Genomic DNA, 17,942 nt, shown 5'->3' on the forward strand with positions numbered 1-17,942 from the left:
TAATTAGGGTCTGCTTCTCATTCTGCTAAACACTATATTAACCACTTCTTCTAGAAATTATCCAATATACAGCTTGACATTCAAGTCAAGCTAAGGAAATCTACTAGACATTCCAAAAGGAGTTTTATTTCAAAAGAAAAAAAAATCTACTTGCTATATATACAATGAAAGTATTTTCTCTGTGCTTTTAAGACTACTTACATTTGAAATCTTTTCTACACTTACTAGCAAGCATCTGAATTATGATTACAGGACAATAATCTGCAATATCAAACTTAGGACTTAGCTGCAATTTTACAGGGCAAATGGTACAAGAGTATCATTTTAGTACAAGAAACTATCCTGAACAATGTACGTTGAACAAGATTAACAATAAATGGAGGTCATGTTACATTCCTATATAGGCAAAGTATATTTCATAAAGGCTAACATTACCCATGCCAGTAATCTTTTTTTAAGTCTCCGAATTCAAATATCCTCAACTTATTTGTGTAAGACCATGTTATACCATGTATCATGGTGACAATACTTTATTTTCAAGACTCTATTAAATATTTTGCTTTTATACCAAATATCTTCACATTTGCCTTAAGTAGCCTCATGCCTTCAGCGACTAGAAGTTTAAGCAAAGATCACTTGAGATCTTAAACCCTAAACAGAACTGTATGGACAGGAAAATTAGACTTGGAAAAACAAATTCCAGGTCACTACTTTTGTATTTTAGTACCATGAAGAGGGGAGAAAAACAACAAACGTATTAATATCTTCAGTTAGAGGGTGCACATTTATTTTAATTAGGTTTTATTTTTATTATACTTGCAAGTATAATAATAAGGTAATATTTATACCTATTCTTCTAAACCAAATTTATTTGAACATGCTCTTATTCTAAACGTGAACAACTCTAGACATCAGGCATACAAAGCTATAAAAAGGCCCTAGTTACACAGATGACAAAACAAAACAGTTCAATTATCCTGAACAATCTTCCAAAATGGCCAGTTTTGTTTTTCTGCAAGTCATGGCACTTTTTTTTTTTTTTTTTGGAAGCAACAGGGAGTCTGGAAAGAAACTCGCTGTTCGCACAAAGAAGTTCGTTACTCTCTTCTGTTTCCCCCCACATGCACAAGTTAGCCGGAGATTTCCCACTTATTTCAAGGATTCCCTGCATGGGGATTCCTAAGTAATCCTACGGATTACTTAGCTTCTTTCTGACAGGGACTAATTTTCCACTTTGCTCATAAGCTGTCACTTTTTCCCAGGCTACTAGGCATGGCTCATTCCCAAGCACGCCAGAAGGTTTCCAGCTATATCTCATCTTTCCTTCATCCCAGAATTGCCTATTCCCATCTCAAGGGCTCTGTCTGTTCCTTTCTATGCCATGTCCCCACTTTTCTACCTGACAACACGTTGCCTGTGACCTCCTCAACACAGCGGGTTCAGCAGGGGTGACCCCATATTGCTGTCTTCTGTGCTACCCTCACACACTGCCCCTTTCCCCACCACTATGCTCCAAACTAACAGTACTGAATAATAATTATTATTGTGATTACATATTGAAGCTATTGGAAAGATGTGTACACCTGAGTAAAAGGAGTGGCTGCTGGAAAATACTTTAATTGAAAAAAATATATAAATAAAAGTTAGTTTGATTCATGAGCAACTCCAGAAATGCATGACACATCTTTGTCAAACAAATGTTAAGGCTTCATATAAGTTCCACTCTAACTTAAATGGAAAGTGAAAAAAAAAAAAAAGGCACAGTTCTTTCCACTCATGCCTAGGAAATTCCCTGAAATTGCCCACTATTATACTCCAAACACAAAAGTTACAAGTCTTAATAGCATCACAAACTTCACTAACGAACTGCAGAAATACCAGTGTGGATGCCAGTAACACAAATACTGCCACTTATGCCCTAAACTGAGTAGTACTTCTCAAATTCTATGGAGTTTACTTGAAACTTGCTGCTCACAAGACCAAGCTCTTTTCTTCTAGTTCACAAAGAGACCTCACGTTAACCACTCAGTTATTCTAACTAACTTCTTTAGTACAGGACAAAAAATATATTAGCCTTGGAAGATATCTAGGCTATTTTGTCTTCCCATCAAAAGCTACTTTCTTCAGTGCCAGAACAGCCTCAACACAACCATTATATAAGCAAGGATTTTATTTTGCAATTTGAAAGCAAAATTACAGTAACAATAACTGCAGTCAGAAACACTGTTAATGTTATGTTCAGCAGAACGCTGGGATCCCAGGCAGTCACCTGCACAGCCAATTGCGCACTGTGACCCATTAATATCCCACACCCACCAAAAAAAAAAAAAAAAAAAGAAAAAAAGAGGACAAAGAGGACATAACCACCTTGCACAAGTGCTAACGAATCATCTTGACTTCCTGGATGGGAACAAGTGAGACTATGTAGCAAGTGGCCTGAGGAACTCGGTCACATAGATACACGATACAAAGGTATTAGAACCACCTGCCTTCCTGAGCACATTTCAGATTTCCCTTCTGCCTTCCTAACTGTTATTCTAATAACTCATGGGTTTCTGCCAAATCAGCCTGGAAAATGATTCTGCTGTAAATCCACAAGTTTAAAAGCTACGATCAAATAAGGACAATATACAGACCTTTAAAGAACCAAGTTCTTCTTTAAGACAAAGCAAAAACAAACAAGCAAAAATCATAAAAAAAAAATAAATAAATAAAAAATAAAGGCTAAGCAGGCCTCCATTTCCAAGGAGCTCAAATAAAGATAAGCTTAGACTTTGCATTTGCCAAGTTTAAGTGTCCCGTCATTGGACCTTCTAGTTTCACTCTGTCTCATTTCATTCTATAAAATGAACAGACCTGACAAAATTTCTTCATAAAAATGTTCATAATGGTAAAACTTCTCTCAGATTGCTAGTAGTTTTAGGACTGAGAGAAGAATCGCCCACCTATTACACAGAGACAAAATATCTTTTAGAGAAATATTTTGTAAGTCTAAGAGTTTGCAATAGCTGAAAGTTCCTTTAGTATTACTTTTAGATTAGTTTTCTTAGCAAGCAAGGCTTATGATTTCCTATTGTCAGTGCCTCCTAATAATTCTGTGTGAATTCACAATGAATTCCAGTAAGGTGAAAAAGGCTCAAAATGCAGAAACCTTCAAAACCTATCAGTTTCACAAAAAAAAATTCAGTGTATGGGAAAGGCAGGCACAAATCAGTGCTGTGCCCGAAGGAAAGATTACAGCAGAAGTCCAACAGCTACCTGTGATGTTTGGCCTTCCGATGGGTCAGTGAGCACTTCGGTACTAGTGGGCAGAACTGCTCACGCACACCTTCACCTGAAACACATTTTGCAGAGCTTTTTGCCCCGTCAGAGAAGGGCGCACAAGAAAGAGGAACTGGTGACTTCGAGGAAAGGGGACAAAGACGCGAGACAAATTCGCAAGGGAAGGGGGAGGGGGAAGGAATGGGACACCATCCTTAGCTGTACTACTTTGAAAATAATTGACTTCTGAAACCATTTGTTACAATTGTCTGCCACTGTTTTCTAAATCACTGGCAAAATCTGCTAACGAGACTATTTTAAATTTAAATACACTGCCGTAATAAACTTAGTGTTAAACAATATTTAAATGACGAGTAATCTAACAGTTAAAATGCTGTAAGTAAATATTGCAGTTCAGCAATAAAGCACCACTGAGCTGCTCATCCACCTTCCCTGCATTCAGATCAGCTATTTGCACTCATATTCACATATGACCTTAAATCTAGCTTTGGTACAAGAGGTTAAAGTCAGTTACTGTATTTATTACTAACTGAACCATTTATTTTACTTTTAGAAGTATCTCAAATGTTTCTCAGCATTGCAGTAACAGAAGCTGCTCCAGAAAACAGTGGAAAACACCATCTATTCATTCAACACATGTCTGAGACCCAGGAAAAGCAGCAGAAAACTATCAGCAGTCACACGGCTTTGTCCTGGCCCCAAATACATCTCGGCAGGGTAACTAAACCTAATTTTGGCCTATTGCTCCACAGCTAGCTGACCTGGGCAGAATAAAAGGCAGGCCAAGGTAGCATAGCAGAAGGAACTTAGCACAACTCCCAGAAAAAAAACATAGCTTTATTGGAGCTCTGCCCTCAACAGCCATTTAAATCAAACACTGCTAGGCCTGTGTTTTGATCTTAGAAAAAGAATCATCACTTCAGGTTTTTTGTTTTTTATTAAGATTGGTACCTCACTGATCTGTAATTACTCCAGAGTTTTTGCTCCGAACACTAATACAAAACTGCAAATGCCACTTGGTTAGCCTAGGCACCAGACTGACTTTTGCTTTTTGAGAGCGTTTTCGGAGAATACATCAATTCAAATAAAATCCAAATTTATGTGCATGGAATGAGTTGCTTAAAATTCACCTTAAATTTCAGGTCATCATTTTTTAACATTATGTTCATTTCTTTTGTTGTTTTAAATACTTACAAATTTCCTACAGTAAAGTCTGCCCATCTTTTTTAATCAGCAGACACCCTCAAAATCCATTCAAATATTAGTATTAGCAGCAGACGAAGGGAAGCTTTCAAATAAATGCAGCTAGACAGAAAAAGCTTGCATATGATCCGAACACAAACAGCGTAATTTTTGCATTTCATGCCACCTAACTCAAAAATCACACGGGTAATTCTTTGCTAATTGCAGAGAACGATAAAGATCATTCACAGAGAAAAAGGAATTTGATCACTTATGGAATTCAGGCTCTCTCACCACACCCTCTTATTTATTCAAATTTTATAAAGAGGAAACAAGAGGAAAAAAAAAATCCCAAGCCTGAGGGCACGATCTGAATGTTACCGAACCTGCCTACAGCTTAACAGGAGACTCTTTACCAAGTCTCCCCTTCTTCCAGCTTCCTCTTGCTTAACCCTGGGACTGCACAAGTCAAGCATGCTAGTGCAGTTTACTGCTCTCTTTCTTCCCTCCCTCAGGTAATCTCAGCACGTAGGACACCATGAGACAAGCAGAGGCCAAGTTGTTTATGACTACGGAGGCAAAAATTAACAAGCCTCACTCAGAAAAAAAAAGATAATGAAACACTGTGCAATACACTGTTTAATAAAACTCAGCACTTAACAGATAAAACGTTCTCCAACAGTCACATATTTTACACTTTAACACAAAGATGCCAAATCTGTGGTTAAATCTTTAAGAATTTTATTATTTAATCATAAACCTGCACCTCTGTCTGTAAGTCTGAACTATTCCCAGCTCATCCCTGGTACGTCACGCCATGCCACCTTTCATACCCTGCAGTGTTTCTGCACAGCCCCTGCCCTCTGCAACACTGCTTAGCTGGCTGACCGCTCAGAAGGCACAGATGTCCGGACTTGCTGCCAGGGCACAGCAAGCACTCGGACCAGTAGGTCAAGCAAGGGACTTGGTGGGCTACATGTAGCAAAAGTATGAATGCAGTCTGCCATGAACAGAATGCACCCAGAATGATGTTCTTCAGTCATGAGGATACCAAAGGGCAGCCTTACTAGCACTGGTCTTTACCCACCCAACTCAACTAACAGGCTTTGAAACTACAGGGAAGTGCCTATGGATTACAGTGCCTTCTCAGCATCCCCATGCTTCCTGATAGGAAGCTCAAGATGAAACTTCGCCAAGATTAAAAAGAAAGGAGAGTCCTTAAACAGATAAACACAAAGGGTCCTGCTCCTGCACGTCCACTTGTGCTCATAGGGCTGCAAAGAAGCAATGAAGAGTGCACGCACAGATACAACTGTGTCACTACAGCAAGAGAAACACAAAACCAGCGACAGAGAAATAAAATAGGACACCGGCTTCAAAGCACACAAGCAATACGTAACACCAGGTCAATCACCAGAAAACCCCCTGCAATTCAATTCTGTTACTTGCTCAGCACACAACTGATCCGGACTCAGGACAGATCAGGATTAGATTTAGATTAGTGAGAAAACAACAAATGGTTATCCTAAAACTCCACTACATATCCTATATTTTTCCAGAAACCTACTCCCATACTTAGGTGATTTCACACAAAATCTCAGCTTTCACACACACACACACACACACACAAAAAAAAAAAAAAACCCAAAAAAAGCCAAAAAAAAAAACAAGACAAAACAAAAAAAAACTTTCTAATCTTGCCCACGCATGAAGAAAAGAAAATGTGACGCCAGTGAATCTGAAGTCTCAGAAGTCAGATGGAAACCAAAGAATGAAGTTCGGGTGCTTTTTTTCCTAGTCTTAAGACTTTTAGACCAGTTACATGGTCTTGGGGAACTGACTCACAATATTGTTTTTAATATCTGAGGTTAGATCTACAGATGCCACGCTTCTGAAACACAGGTACTTAGATGGGTTTCAGTCTAACATATTCTGAAAATAAATATATGGAGCAAAACATGCAATTCTTCACACCTTAACGATGAAACTGCCTTAAGAAAAAGTCTATCTGATTTAAAGCAAACTGTAATTCTTACTTAACAGTAATTCCAACAGGGAAGTGAAATGCTGTTTTCTGGCTACACCGAACTGAAAAGTAGTATGCTAATTTCCCAGCCTATCTGACGGACAAACTAGTAAAGGGCTGTAGCACATTTTCAGTACCCTATCTTCTGTCCAATTCAACCAGTGCATACACATCTGAAAAAGCCACTACATTAACCACAATCCTGGGAAGTTCTTAACACAGTAGACTAAACAATACCTGAAAGGTAGAATTCAATCATGTGCAAGAATTTAGCTGGATTTTTTCCACAAGAACTAAGCTAAAGCCTTGATACAAAAAAGATGACCCAAAATCCAAATAATTTGCGAAATTATTGTTACAGAATTCATCCAAAGATGACAAAGTTTTATGTTTTGAGTATCCTGCCATGCTTTATACTGCACGGACTTGTCTCTTGTGCGTGCTTAATATTGAAAGCCTGGCTACCTTTTTATCTTGCTAAATTATTATTTTTAACCACCGTGCTTGGAACGAGGGTGGTTCTGCTTCTCCCTGCAGCACGGAGACACTCGCACAGAGTCCGCAGTGCACACCCCATCCTTGCGCTTGGGCTGCATCCTGCCCTAAACACAGCGTCCACACAACCCCCGCAGCTTGGAAAAACGCACAGAAATATATATTTCAAAAGCAGGTCCCAAGGGAGAAACCAGGGCTAGCTGAGGCCAGTTGGGGCACCGCAGCGGAGCCCCCGCCGCGGCCCCCACCCGGGCTCCGGCTTGTGGCTCCCCGCGGCGGGGCCGGCCTTGGGGCACGGCCCGAGGGGGCCGAGGGCGGCGGCCCCGCCACAAGTTGGCCCGGGAGCGCCGCGGCGGCCATGGCGCGCGGGGGCCCTGCGGCCGTTGGGCGGGGCGGTTGGGCCGTTAGCGGCGGTGGGAGCCCCGGGGCCGCGCGGCGGCCGCGGGCCATGGCGGCGGCACTGACCTGTCCTCCGAGTCCATGCGGCTCAGCGGCTCCCCGTCCGAGGACATCTCGAGGCTGCCGCGGCGGCCCCCCGACGTGGCGCTGCAGCTGCTGCTGCCGCTGCTGCCGCCGCCGCCCGTGCCGTAGCCCTCGTCGCCGCCGCTCGACACGCTGCTGCTGCTGCTCGACGAGCTGCCGCCGCCGCGGCCCGGCCCGTCCTCCTGGCTGCCCCGGGGGCCCTTGGGCTCCTCCTTGGCGTCGGCCTCGCTGCTGCCGCCGGGGCTGAGCGAGCGGGTCTCGTCGCTGCAGCAGCCGCTGCTCGTGCTGCTGCTGCTGCTGCCCACCAGGCTGCTCTCCTCCTCCTCGCCGCCCTCCTCCTCCTCCTCGTCCTCGTCCTCGCCGTCCCCGGCCTGGCTCGCGCTCTCCGGGCTCGGCTCCGACATGCTCTCCGCCTCGCCGCTCAGCAGCAGCAGCGACTCCGCCTCCGCCGCCGCGGAGCACGAAGGCGGCGACGAGGAGCCGCTCCCGGCGGCGGCGGCGGCCCCCACCGCCGCCTCCTCCTCGGCGGCCGCAGCCTCGCCGGGAAGCAGCAGCAGCCCCTCCGGCTCCGCCATGTCGCTCAGAGCGGCCGCCATGGCGCCTGCGAGTCGCTGCGAGCGGGCGCACGCGCGCGGGGCCGGGCGGGCGCGCGCGGGGGCGGCGGCGACGTGCGTGAGTCCCGCGCGCGTGTCCCGGGCGCGCGCCCGCGCTGCCCTCCGCCCCCACCCCGCGCGCGCGCGCCGCAGAGGGGCGGGGCCTCGGCGCCCGCCGCCGCACGCGCTACGGAGCGCGCCCCGGGACAAAAAGCGCGCGGGAGGGGCCGTAACGGCCGCCGCGGGGGCGGGAATCCCGTGCCGCTTCCCAACGGGTCGCGCCGGCCTTTCCCTTCCCGCAGGACGAGCGCGGGAAGGGGCAGCCGTGTCCTAGCTCAGCCGCCCCGCCGCTGCGGCCCCCGTCTGCTAAAACAGCCCCAGCGGGGGAGAGCCCCAGCGGGGAGGAAAACTTGGGACGTTTGTGCCCAAAAGAAAAAAAAAAAAAAAAAAGCGGGGAGCGGCGGGGCTGTGTGTGGGGAAGTCAGGCCTGAGGGGGCTAATAGTGACTGAAGGAAATGGGGGTGGAAAGCGGAACGTGGAGCTCATGGAAAAGCGGGGCGGGGGCCGCGCTGCTCGGCAAAGCGCTGCGGGGACCCGCGGGGACGCGGCGCTGCCGGCGAGGGGTGTCACGGCCCGGCCCGGCCCGGCCGGGGCACAAAGGAGGCAGAAAAGGGTTTTCAGGAAAGGCAGGAAGGCGCGGGGAAAGCAGGGCGGCTGCACGGGGCGAGGAGAGCGGAGGAGCCCGCTCGAAATGGCCCCAAACCTCCATTTTCAGTGCTGGCTCTGGGGGCAAAAGCGACGTGACTAATGTTGGAAAATGTCAATCACTGCCTCAAAGTGGAAGTAAAACAAAAAAATATTCTGGAACTGGGGAAGCAGGATTATCTCTGTGATAAGACAGCAAGTTTCATTTTGAGGGGGAAGAGATTACTAAATTAGTTAAGTTTGGACCTGTGCCACCTGGTAACAGCATGCGGTGCATGTGTTTAAGAAGGAAAGGTGAGTGATGGGGGGACAGGTGGGGACAGGGGACTGGCATATACAGAGACTTCAGAACAACTGTGAAACTTACAGGCGTTTTAATATAAACGTAAAATGGGATAACGTTTACTAAAGGCAGATGCCAGACCAGCCTGATTGGTTGTTTGATGAAGGTTTTTTGATGAAGGTTGATGCAGGCATTAAGAAATAAATTGTCACATGGAACTGATTAGGAAAAGCTGATAGGATGGGGATTTGCTGCCAAACAGGACAGTAGGTAGAAACTGAAGGAAAAAAAAAATGAAACTAAATAGTCTGGCAGATTTTTGGAGGGATGAGAGGAATAATTGCATGCATAACATACCATTCCATATGAATTTTAGATGTCATATACATCTTGTCAGTCATTACCCAGCTCTTACAGAGCTTGCCACATTAAAAAAAAAATTAAGAAGTGGTGGTAGTTTAGTTTAAAAACAAACAACAAAGCACCGAACCACAGCTCGGTCAGAAGAGCACTGTGCGTGCTGCACAATAGGAAGAAGCAAGTTGCAGCAAGCGTTCCTGGCGTGCGTCTGCCCGGAGATCCCAGATTCAAGCAGGAGGGAGCGCCCAGCTCCGGCAGGGGCGCTCCCGGGACCCGCGTTAGCCGCGCGGGACGTCGTATCCAGCCCATCAGCGAGGCAGTTGTGAGCAGCGACATCCGCAATCGAGAGTGTAGCAACATCCGCGTAAAATGTCACAACGGTGAAAGAGCAACACGGGATTGGAGCAAAGGGGCATGACACTGAACTCATCCTTGAGGACGAACTGGTGATGGCTTTAGCCTGCGGATGAGTGTACGCACGCTCTTTAAAAACAGCAGTAAAGAAAGTCGCTGTGTGTTCAGATTTCTGTAAACCAGACTCAGCTAGAAAGTGGAACTGGTAGGAATGCTTAAAATGAGTCAAGAGTCAACGTTCGAGATGAGGACTGCTGTAATCCCGGTTAATATATTTAGCTTACGAATCACTGACCTACTAACCCTGCTGGAAACGTCACCAAACCTCCCGTTTGCGCAGTCCGAAAGGGCAGCTCGCCCCGTCCCCGCCGTGCGCTGTAGTGCGGGCGCTGCTCGCACTCGCCTGCTGCCCGGAAAGTGCCAGGTTAGGAGGAGAACTGGGCAGAACCCTTTCGAGTCACTAACTGCAACAGTTCTGTGTTTCTTGATGTTAATTCCCGTGAATTCCCCTCCCTCCCTCAGTTCTGTAAAGGTCAGTAGTAGTGAGGGGCAGAATCAGACAGGCAGCAGGTCATTACACCAAGAAGTGTGTAATGGAGCTGCACAAAAAGTGCCTTTCACAACCTGTGAATACGAGAAAAGGGGAGGGGATTTATTTATCTCAATGAACTCCAGGTACTCGACTGTACTCTGTCCAAAACCATTCCACAATATCCTTTCTATACTCTTTTTTTTTAAAATCTCTCTGGGTTTCTTGAAGCCACGTGTGCCCCAAGGTTGCTTGTGCTCGCATGCCAAAAGCGTTGGGGTTGACACAGAGCTCCTGCTTTTGACTTTCCCAAGCAGAGCAGCCGAGATGCCGGTTCCTCAGGACACCAGCCTGGAGGTCGCTGCTAGGAGGGGTGGTTGGAATAGCCCAGTGGAAAGCATGAGCATTTAAGCAAGGAGTCAGTACCAAAGGGGTTAGTACTGTAGTAGTGACCAAAGAAATAATTTCGATCATCTCTTCGTGCCCTGCTCTCTTTTTCAAGACCCCCAGATTCTCAGTCCAGACTCGGCCCTTTAGCGCAGTAGTAAAGTTGAACAAGCAGCAGCAATGACTTGACCCTCCTGTTACTGAGGCTTTTCTGTGACAATATATCCAGCTGAACGGAGACAAACCTCCCTTTCTTTCCTCTCTTTCTGGAGTTTTTCAAGCCGTGGCTCCAGTCCTGAAAGAAGAGGTCTGACTGAGAACACGTGAGGCTAGAACTTGCCAAAGCATCAAAATCAGTTGTATTTGAAAGGTCTAATAAAAGCCCAGGGCAAGGGGGCTGCTGTTAGGTTGTCCCTTGCAACCGAGACAAGACTTCAAAGCCAAGGGACTTACGTTGAGAAATACTGATCTGTCCTCAACGAGGCACAAAGGAGAACAGAAGTCAGTAAATAACGCAGCAAAGGCTCGTTCATGGTGGAGTGTCCAAGGAGAACCAAGCTCCCCGAGCACGAGCGCAAACAAGAAGCGTCAGACGCCGAACACCCGGGAGCCGCGGACGGAGCGGAGCCGCGCGGGGAGTCGCGGAGCGGCCGCGTGGCCGTCGCGACGCCCGTGCGCGGGGCCGACGCTGGCCGCAGCGCCAGGCTGAGCGCGCCCCGGAGAAGGGCTGCCCCCTTCTCCTGTGTCACGGCTTGGCAGATGGTTTTCCAGAGCTGCAGTGAGATCACCAGGAGCAGCTCGGCGCTGGTACTCGTTACGCAATCTTTGTACCTACTGCTGCTCAGCATCAGAGTACTCTATGGAGTAGTAGCATGCAAACAAAATGCCCCATAACAGTGAGAAAAGCCTACAACGAGAGAGAGAAAGATACCGTAGGCGTGAGATACAGTAAAAGCGACACCCCGCCTTGTTAGGATACCTGGGGAAATTCCGTGGCACGAGCCCGTGGTCACTGAGCTCCTTCCTCCTCCCGCCTCGGCGTGCGTGTCTGCAGCGCGGTGCAGGAAATTCCTGCTGCCTGCGCTTCGTGACTCACCTGGCCCGCAGGAACAACCCGCCCGCCCGGCAGCCTCTGGGAGCTGCAGCCTTCCCTCGGCCCGGCCCCACCCTCCCCTTCCAAATCCGAGGGCTCCGGGAAGAGGCTGCAGCTCCCATTCCTCCAGGGAGCAGCCAGCCCTCCCTTCTCGCCCAGCCGAAATGCATGGGGAACCCGGCCGGCTCCTGCAGCGCCCGCTCATCCGCCCCTTACACTCTCCTCCTTCCGAAGGCGCCTTTGGTCTTGTGAGCCGGGCAGCGGCCGTGGGAAGCGTCGCCTCTCGGCCAGGCTGGGCCAAGGGGCCTCTGGGGAAGGCGAAAGGGAAAAACAAGAAACAGAGAAATGTAAAATTTACTAGGGTTACAAAAAAGAACCAGTAGCTGGGTCAGAGATGGAAAACCCTGTCCGTCGTTCTAGAGGTTATCCAGAAAGATGTCCTAATATTAACTATATTGCATATAATTAACATAAAGCCCACAAACTCACTGAGATCAAGGCATCTTCGTGTTGTGTATAAACACACTTAGCAAGAGGAATCCCATGCTCCACAGAAACTGTGATATCACCAAGAGGAATTGACACGCTACCAATACGTAAAACCTCTTCCTTAAAGCATACGATAACTGACCTTAAATTCGCCAGCACATGATACTGAAGTAAAACTAATAAGAAAAACAAGAAAGCATGGGGATTCCTTCAAGGGAAATATTATAAAGCTTTAAGTTCAATGAAATAGAGGGCCATTCATTTACTGGCTTTACAGGCTTTTGCAAAAAAACAAACCAACAAGCAAACAAAAAGTATATATGGAATTTAAGATAGATGCTGTGCAGGCAAGATGAGCTACTAGTGCTTCTCAAAAGCACAAGTGCCCTGCAATATTTTTGTACTGCTGTGTGTACCTGAGTATTAACGCTGTCATCCTGCACCTTATATTTTGGCCTGTTCCAGAGGCTGGGACAAGCGTGGGCTAAAAATGAGATGCTGTCTTCTTTGAAACTATTCAGAGAGGTTTCCAAATGTTGCATTAGAAAATTTAAATAGGCAACCATATTAATAGATAAAAGAATAATACATGTGATACTCTAAAAGCAAATAGAGCATCTCCTTGTCATGCACATTACCTGTATTTTTCCAGTATGTTACAATTTGGACAATTATGTCTATGTAAATTTTCAGAGAGACATTTTCTCCTCATGCCAAAGAGCTGTGTATTTCCTTGTATACATTATTTTGCTTGGCACAATTTGTTGTTTTCCAATAAAGGAAGGCCAACATTCTCGGGTCTCAGAAGAATCAACATTCTTAAATGTGCAATTTGGATTAGTTCTAACCAAAGATAATTAACATATTTGCTTCCAGATTAAAGAGTCTTTACATGCTGTTAATTTGGGCAATGCATGTTTTCTTCATTCTTATGCAAAACAAAGATGGATTCCAGCTTTAAATGAAGGTGTGCACCCAACCACAAACACAGGGTCGCTACTCGAACCCCCATTTATTTTCTTCAGCTTGGTTACTGCAGAACATTGCAGTTAAAACGGGGTAGGGTGTCCCAAAAGAAGGGGCGATTCTACAGGAGGACGCTAGTCTGTAAATCATTTTTTTTTTTTAAGTAGATGTGAAGTCAGTTACAGAGTCTCTCTTTGTACTCACAGGCTCTTTTCAAGACCAGAAGAGTAATCAAGATCTTGCATGTTGCAAAACCGGTGCGTAACCATTACAACCAAACAGAAATGAATAATGAATTGCATGCTAATTAAATACAAATCACGGCTTGGAAGGAGTACAAATATACAGCAGCTTTTCCACATTCTTTTAGGATCGCATTAAAACTTCCCTTGAATAATTTGTGGTTATATCTAGAATATGGGTTTGTTTCATGGAACAGACTTAACTTTTCTTACATTAGTGTTTTATAAAGTTTACATGAAAATTGCCAGAAATCTACGTATGGTGTTTTCTTTTTTTTTTTTTTTTTTTTTTTTTTTGTGTGTGTGTTAATGGAGGGGGATCTGAAACTCCAGATTTCCCAAGGCCTCAGCAGCTGGGCTCTCGCTCTTGTTCCTCTTCTCTCCCCACTAATGTTACAGGAAAAAAATGTAAGCCATGTGGAATGTGTACGACACAGCTGGAGACGTACAGCAGTGTCGTATATAAACATAAGATATTATTCGGTAGGCTTGAGCACGAGCAATCAAGCTGGTGAATTTCAGAAAAGTTCAGCTTTGCATCAACAAAGAGTCTCTCCCTCAGTGCGGTGGTGACTGAGCAGCAGAAGTCGCACGCAAACGTACCCGAACTGCTTTACCCACCACGAAACCAGCAGGACAGCTTTCTTGTCGTTAGTCACTACCGACAGACGCTTATTAAGGGTGGCGTGTTTATCTCCCGAGCCACCAGCATGAGCTTTCCCGCTCGTAACTCTTCAAGTCTCCCTCGCCTGGGACCCGTCGCGCCCACAGAACACAGGCCCAGCCCGCAGCCGCGCAGCGTCCTCCCTGCTCCCGGCCGCGCCGACGGGAACGGCTCCTTCCCGCGCGCGGCTCTCACGGAACGGGACAAGGGCCTTGGCCGAGGCCCCGCGCCGGGGCGCTCCCTGCCTGCCCGCTACCCTGGTTCTGCTCTGCAGGCCCCGGCTCTTGCCCGCTGAAGCTGGAATCGGCTGTAATTTAGCGAAAACGGATCCCTCTTCGCGCACCATCCACGCGCTCCTCGCGGCGGGCTCTGCTGCGCAGAAGCGGCAGCGGTCGCTGCGCGGCTGGAACCCTCGCAGCGTGAACAAGGAAGGAGCAGGGAAGGTGCTTGGACAACCACCGTCACTGCGGGTTAAAGCCCCCGAGCTGAGCCCTGCCAGGCTCTTCTGGCATCGCGATCCGGCTGATTGCTGCGGGGTCAATGGCAAAATTCCTGCTGGCTGCAGCGGGACCAGAGCATCAAACGTGGCCCAAGAGGCGCGGAGGTCTGAGGGCCTCCGGCTAATCCCAGCATGGGAGGCACATGGAGAAGGGTCAGAGACCGGGATCCAGCACGTGCCGTCGGGGACACGTTTGGTTTGGCTTTAAGTCACACTGAACTGGATAGTTTAACAGAATATCATCTTCACAGGTGAATTTCTAGCTGGGCTTGGCAGCTTTTGTTTCATCTTGGTTAATATTGGCTTTAGTTCTCTAAAGCCGAGAAAACACAGGAGACATTTTTATTATAGTGTGCTTGAGAGCAAGATGAAAGAGATCTAATTTTAAAAATGTACAGTATCTTATAATGATTCATGTCTACAGACATATCTTCCACATAAAACTGAGGGATCCTGTGTTGAGAAAACTATTATTTAGGCTGTGCTGGTGCATGAAAAGCACAAGGAGGGAGTGTACATTTATTGTACATCAAATGTCATTGAGGCATCTGAGGTACCAGGGTATGAACTCTGCAAAGAACAAGCACCTACCTCTGCCTTGTTTCTCCCAGGAAAGATCCTTCTGGCCTTCGTCCAGTTCTGTTACGCTAGCACACCCCGCAGAGCTCTTTTTCATGCTAATATAATGAGATTGGAGAAGGTGGATTTTATTTTTCATATATATATATATATATATATACACACACTTATTTTTTGCACTGAGTGATCTCAACCCACCACCTGCAGAGTGCTGTGGTAACACACTTTGCAACATTGCAGTACATGAGCACCCACTACATCCAACTTGCTTTAGCCACTTCTGCTCCTCGCTAAATGTACGTGCAAGCCTAAATAACCCGTTTTGTATCAGGCTTGAGCAAGCGTGACAATACACATGTTGCCTTTGAAATTATCCACATAGTAAAACGTGAAGCATTTCTCACTCGCTCCCCTCCTCCCTTGCCTCATTACAGTATTAATGAGCAACGTGCTGAATTTGGGATGAGATGGAGCAGCCCCGAGAGGGGAGCGTCTCGCACGAGCCCTCTCTGCCGCTGCCGTGTGAGCGGTGCGAGCAGGGGCAGCCTTGAGCAGTGCGAGTTGCTCCCCGAACGCTGCTCCTCGCAGGACTCCGCGGGCAGAGGAGGGCCCCGAAACGCAGCTACCGCCCTGCAAAGAAACCCCAGCTCACACCAGGGACCTCCTCCTTTTTTCGTTTAGATGGAAGGATGGAGCATGCGACGCGTGCAGCAGTGCAACACAGAGTGTGGAATTTAGCAAAAACATAGCCTGGCCTTAACATTAAAAAAGCTCTAATTTCTCTTCACAGGTAATTAGTTCACACAATGAAATAATCTCCTTTCTTATCCTGGAAAAACAGGCATAAAACACCTCAGATAGCATCATTTACATTCGGGCTGCTGCGCGTGCGTGTTAATGCCTGGCAGCAAGAAGTTCAGACAACTTTGCAATCCCAGATTGCCCGCGCGTGCTCAGCACCCTGGTTCCCAGAAAGCCAGAGCAGAATGAGACTAAATATTGCTAAAATGACAGCTCCGCTGCGGTTTGTTCTGCATCTGGACTGCTTGCAAGTTAGGCGGTTTCCCAGACCGCAAGATTTGTGACGATCCCGGTTATTTTAACATCGGGGCCTTTTAAGCACATGTGGGTATTTGTGCATCACGGTGTTTCTTTTGCCAGTCACTTCTGCCAGAGGCCGTGGGTCTGAGCCTATTGTGCCGCCTCCCTGGCTTTGTCCGGGCTCCTGGATCGCTCGGTGTTGGAACCAATCCGCATTCCCACTCAAAGCGCTATCATGTCACCCATCAGCAACCGTTGGCTTTCATCCCTTCAAACCAGCGCACAATGGTAGCCAGGCCGCGGGGACAAAAGCGCAGGAACAAGGAGGAGAACCGGAGCGCGAGGGCAGCGGCAGCAGCGGCAGCGGCAGCAGCGGCAGCAGCAGCAGCGGCAGTGGCAGCAGCAGCAGCGGGGCTGACGTTGCTCTTCGCGGCTCCCTCTGGTCGAGCCCTCGAGCTTGGGCCGGGACGCGGCTGTCCCTGGTGTTCTGCCTCTCCCGCCGCCGCAGCTGCCCAGCGCGGCCAGGGCGCAGCAGCCGGGGCGGCTGCTCTGTGCCAGCAGGTAGCGGCAGCAGCGCTGTGTTTGCAGCGCAGGCAGCTCGTGCCTGCCGGGAGCGGCGGCGGGGAAGGGCCGAGGGAGGCCTCAACGGGCAGTGCCAGCGACGCACGAGGCCGTCCCGCCGAGGCCGCGTCGCTGCATTCGGGGCTGCAGAATCCAGGGCTTTGGGAACCGATTAGGAAGTCTGGAGCGCCGAGGTTTTAACTCAGATCTCCTGCTCTGCATCCCCGCTTGTGTAGCAGTTTAGAGCAATCGGCGTCGAAAGGCTGTGAGCACTCTCAGGCCGCCAGGGATTAACAGCCGCGAAGCACTGCAAAGCTTTGGGACTCTCCTCAAAGGTGAAATGATCGCAGAGTCGTTGTGGTTGGAAAAGACCTTCAGCATCATCGAGTCCAACTGTAGGCCCTTGTCCACCTGCCTGCTAAACCACGTCCTTACACCCTCGCTGCAGCCTGGCACGCGCCGCGCTGGGAAGGCGGTGGGATAAAGCCCGGAGCCAGCCTTGGGGAAGGGCCCGTGGCGCTGCCGGCTCCACGGGAGCCCCAGGGGGCCCGAGCCACAGAGGCGCCGTCGCTCCTGCTCCTCGCGCCGCGTTCGGAGAGCGCAGACGGACGGGGAGCCGCTCCGCTGGGCTTCGTGTCGTGTGCGACAGAATAGCCTTACGTTGGTCAAAAAGTTTACCTAGCTGCTGCATTCAGAGTGGCTGCTTTCCCATGGCTGAAAACCATCAGATTATACAAGCAAGCATCGTTCTCCCAATGTATTGGCACTTATCTGAGTATTAACTAGTTGCCCTTCACTAGCACAAACTAAACTCCTTTAACTCTTGCTGCTACCTTGGTAACAGTGATCAGCACCTCACCTCGCCCTTATACAGCACTTTATTGTGGACATAAGGTACAAGACAGAGTAGTTGCAAATATTGTAGATACGATGATATGGCCTGCTCAGAAACTCCAACAGAAGCTCTGCTCAGAGGTTCTTCCCACCAAAGCTCCAGGTTTCCAGGCAATCCCTAGCGCAAGAAATGACAACTTCCAACCAATCCTCACCCATAGGCACATTTGCCCTAGTAAAGTAACAGCTCTTGTATATGTAAAGGCTCTGAAACAGCATCCAGACATCGCCCACC

At 48.0% G+C, this 17,942-nt stretch overlaps 1 protein-coding gene across 3 annotated transcripts in view; it reads right to left on the minus strand.

Annotated features, from left to right (window-relative positions):
- AEBP2 (AE binding protein 2) overlaps window positions 1-8,078 on the minus strand; it is a 45,029-nt gene extending 36,951 nt beyond the window's left edge. For all 3 annotated transcript variants that reach the window (XM_088528446.1, XM_088528445.1, XM_088528444.1), the window contains exon 1: window positions 7,451-8,078. In XM_088528446.1, coding sequence (XP_088384572.1) covers window positions 7,451-8,064 — 614 coding nt within the window. In that variant the 5' untranslated portion in view covers window positions 8,065-8,078. The remainder of the gene's footprint in view (window positions 1-7,450) is intronic.
- Window positions 8,079-17,942: the final 9,864 nt, after the last annotated feature.

Source organism: Tinamus guttatus, unplaced genomic scaffold (genome assembly GCF_059628265.1).
Source record: "Tinamus guttatus ecotype Peru unplaced genomic scaffold, ASM5962826v1 Tinamus_guttatus_pri_ptg000308l, whole genome shotgun sequence".
NCBI lineage: Eukaryota > Metazoa > Chordata > Aves > Tinamiformes > Tinamidae > Tinamus > Tinamus guttatus.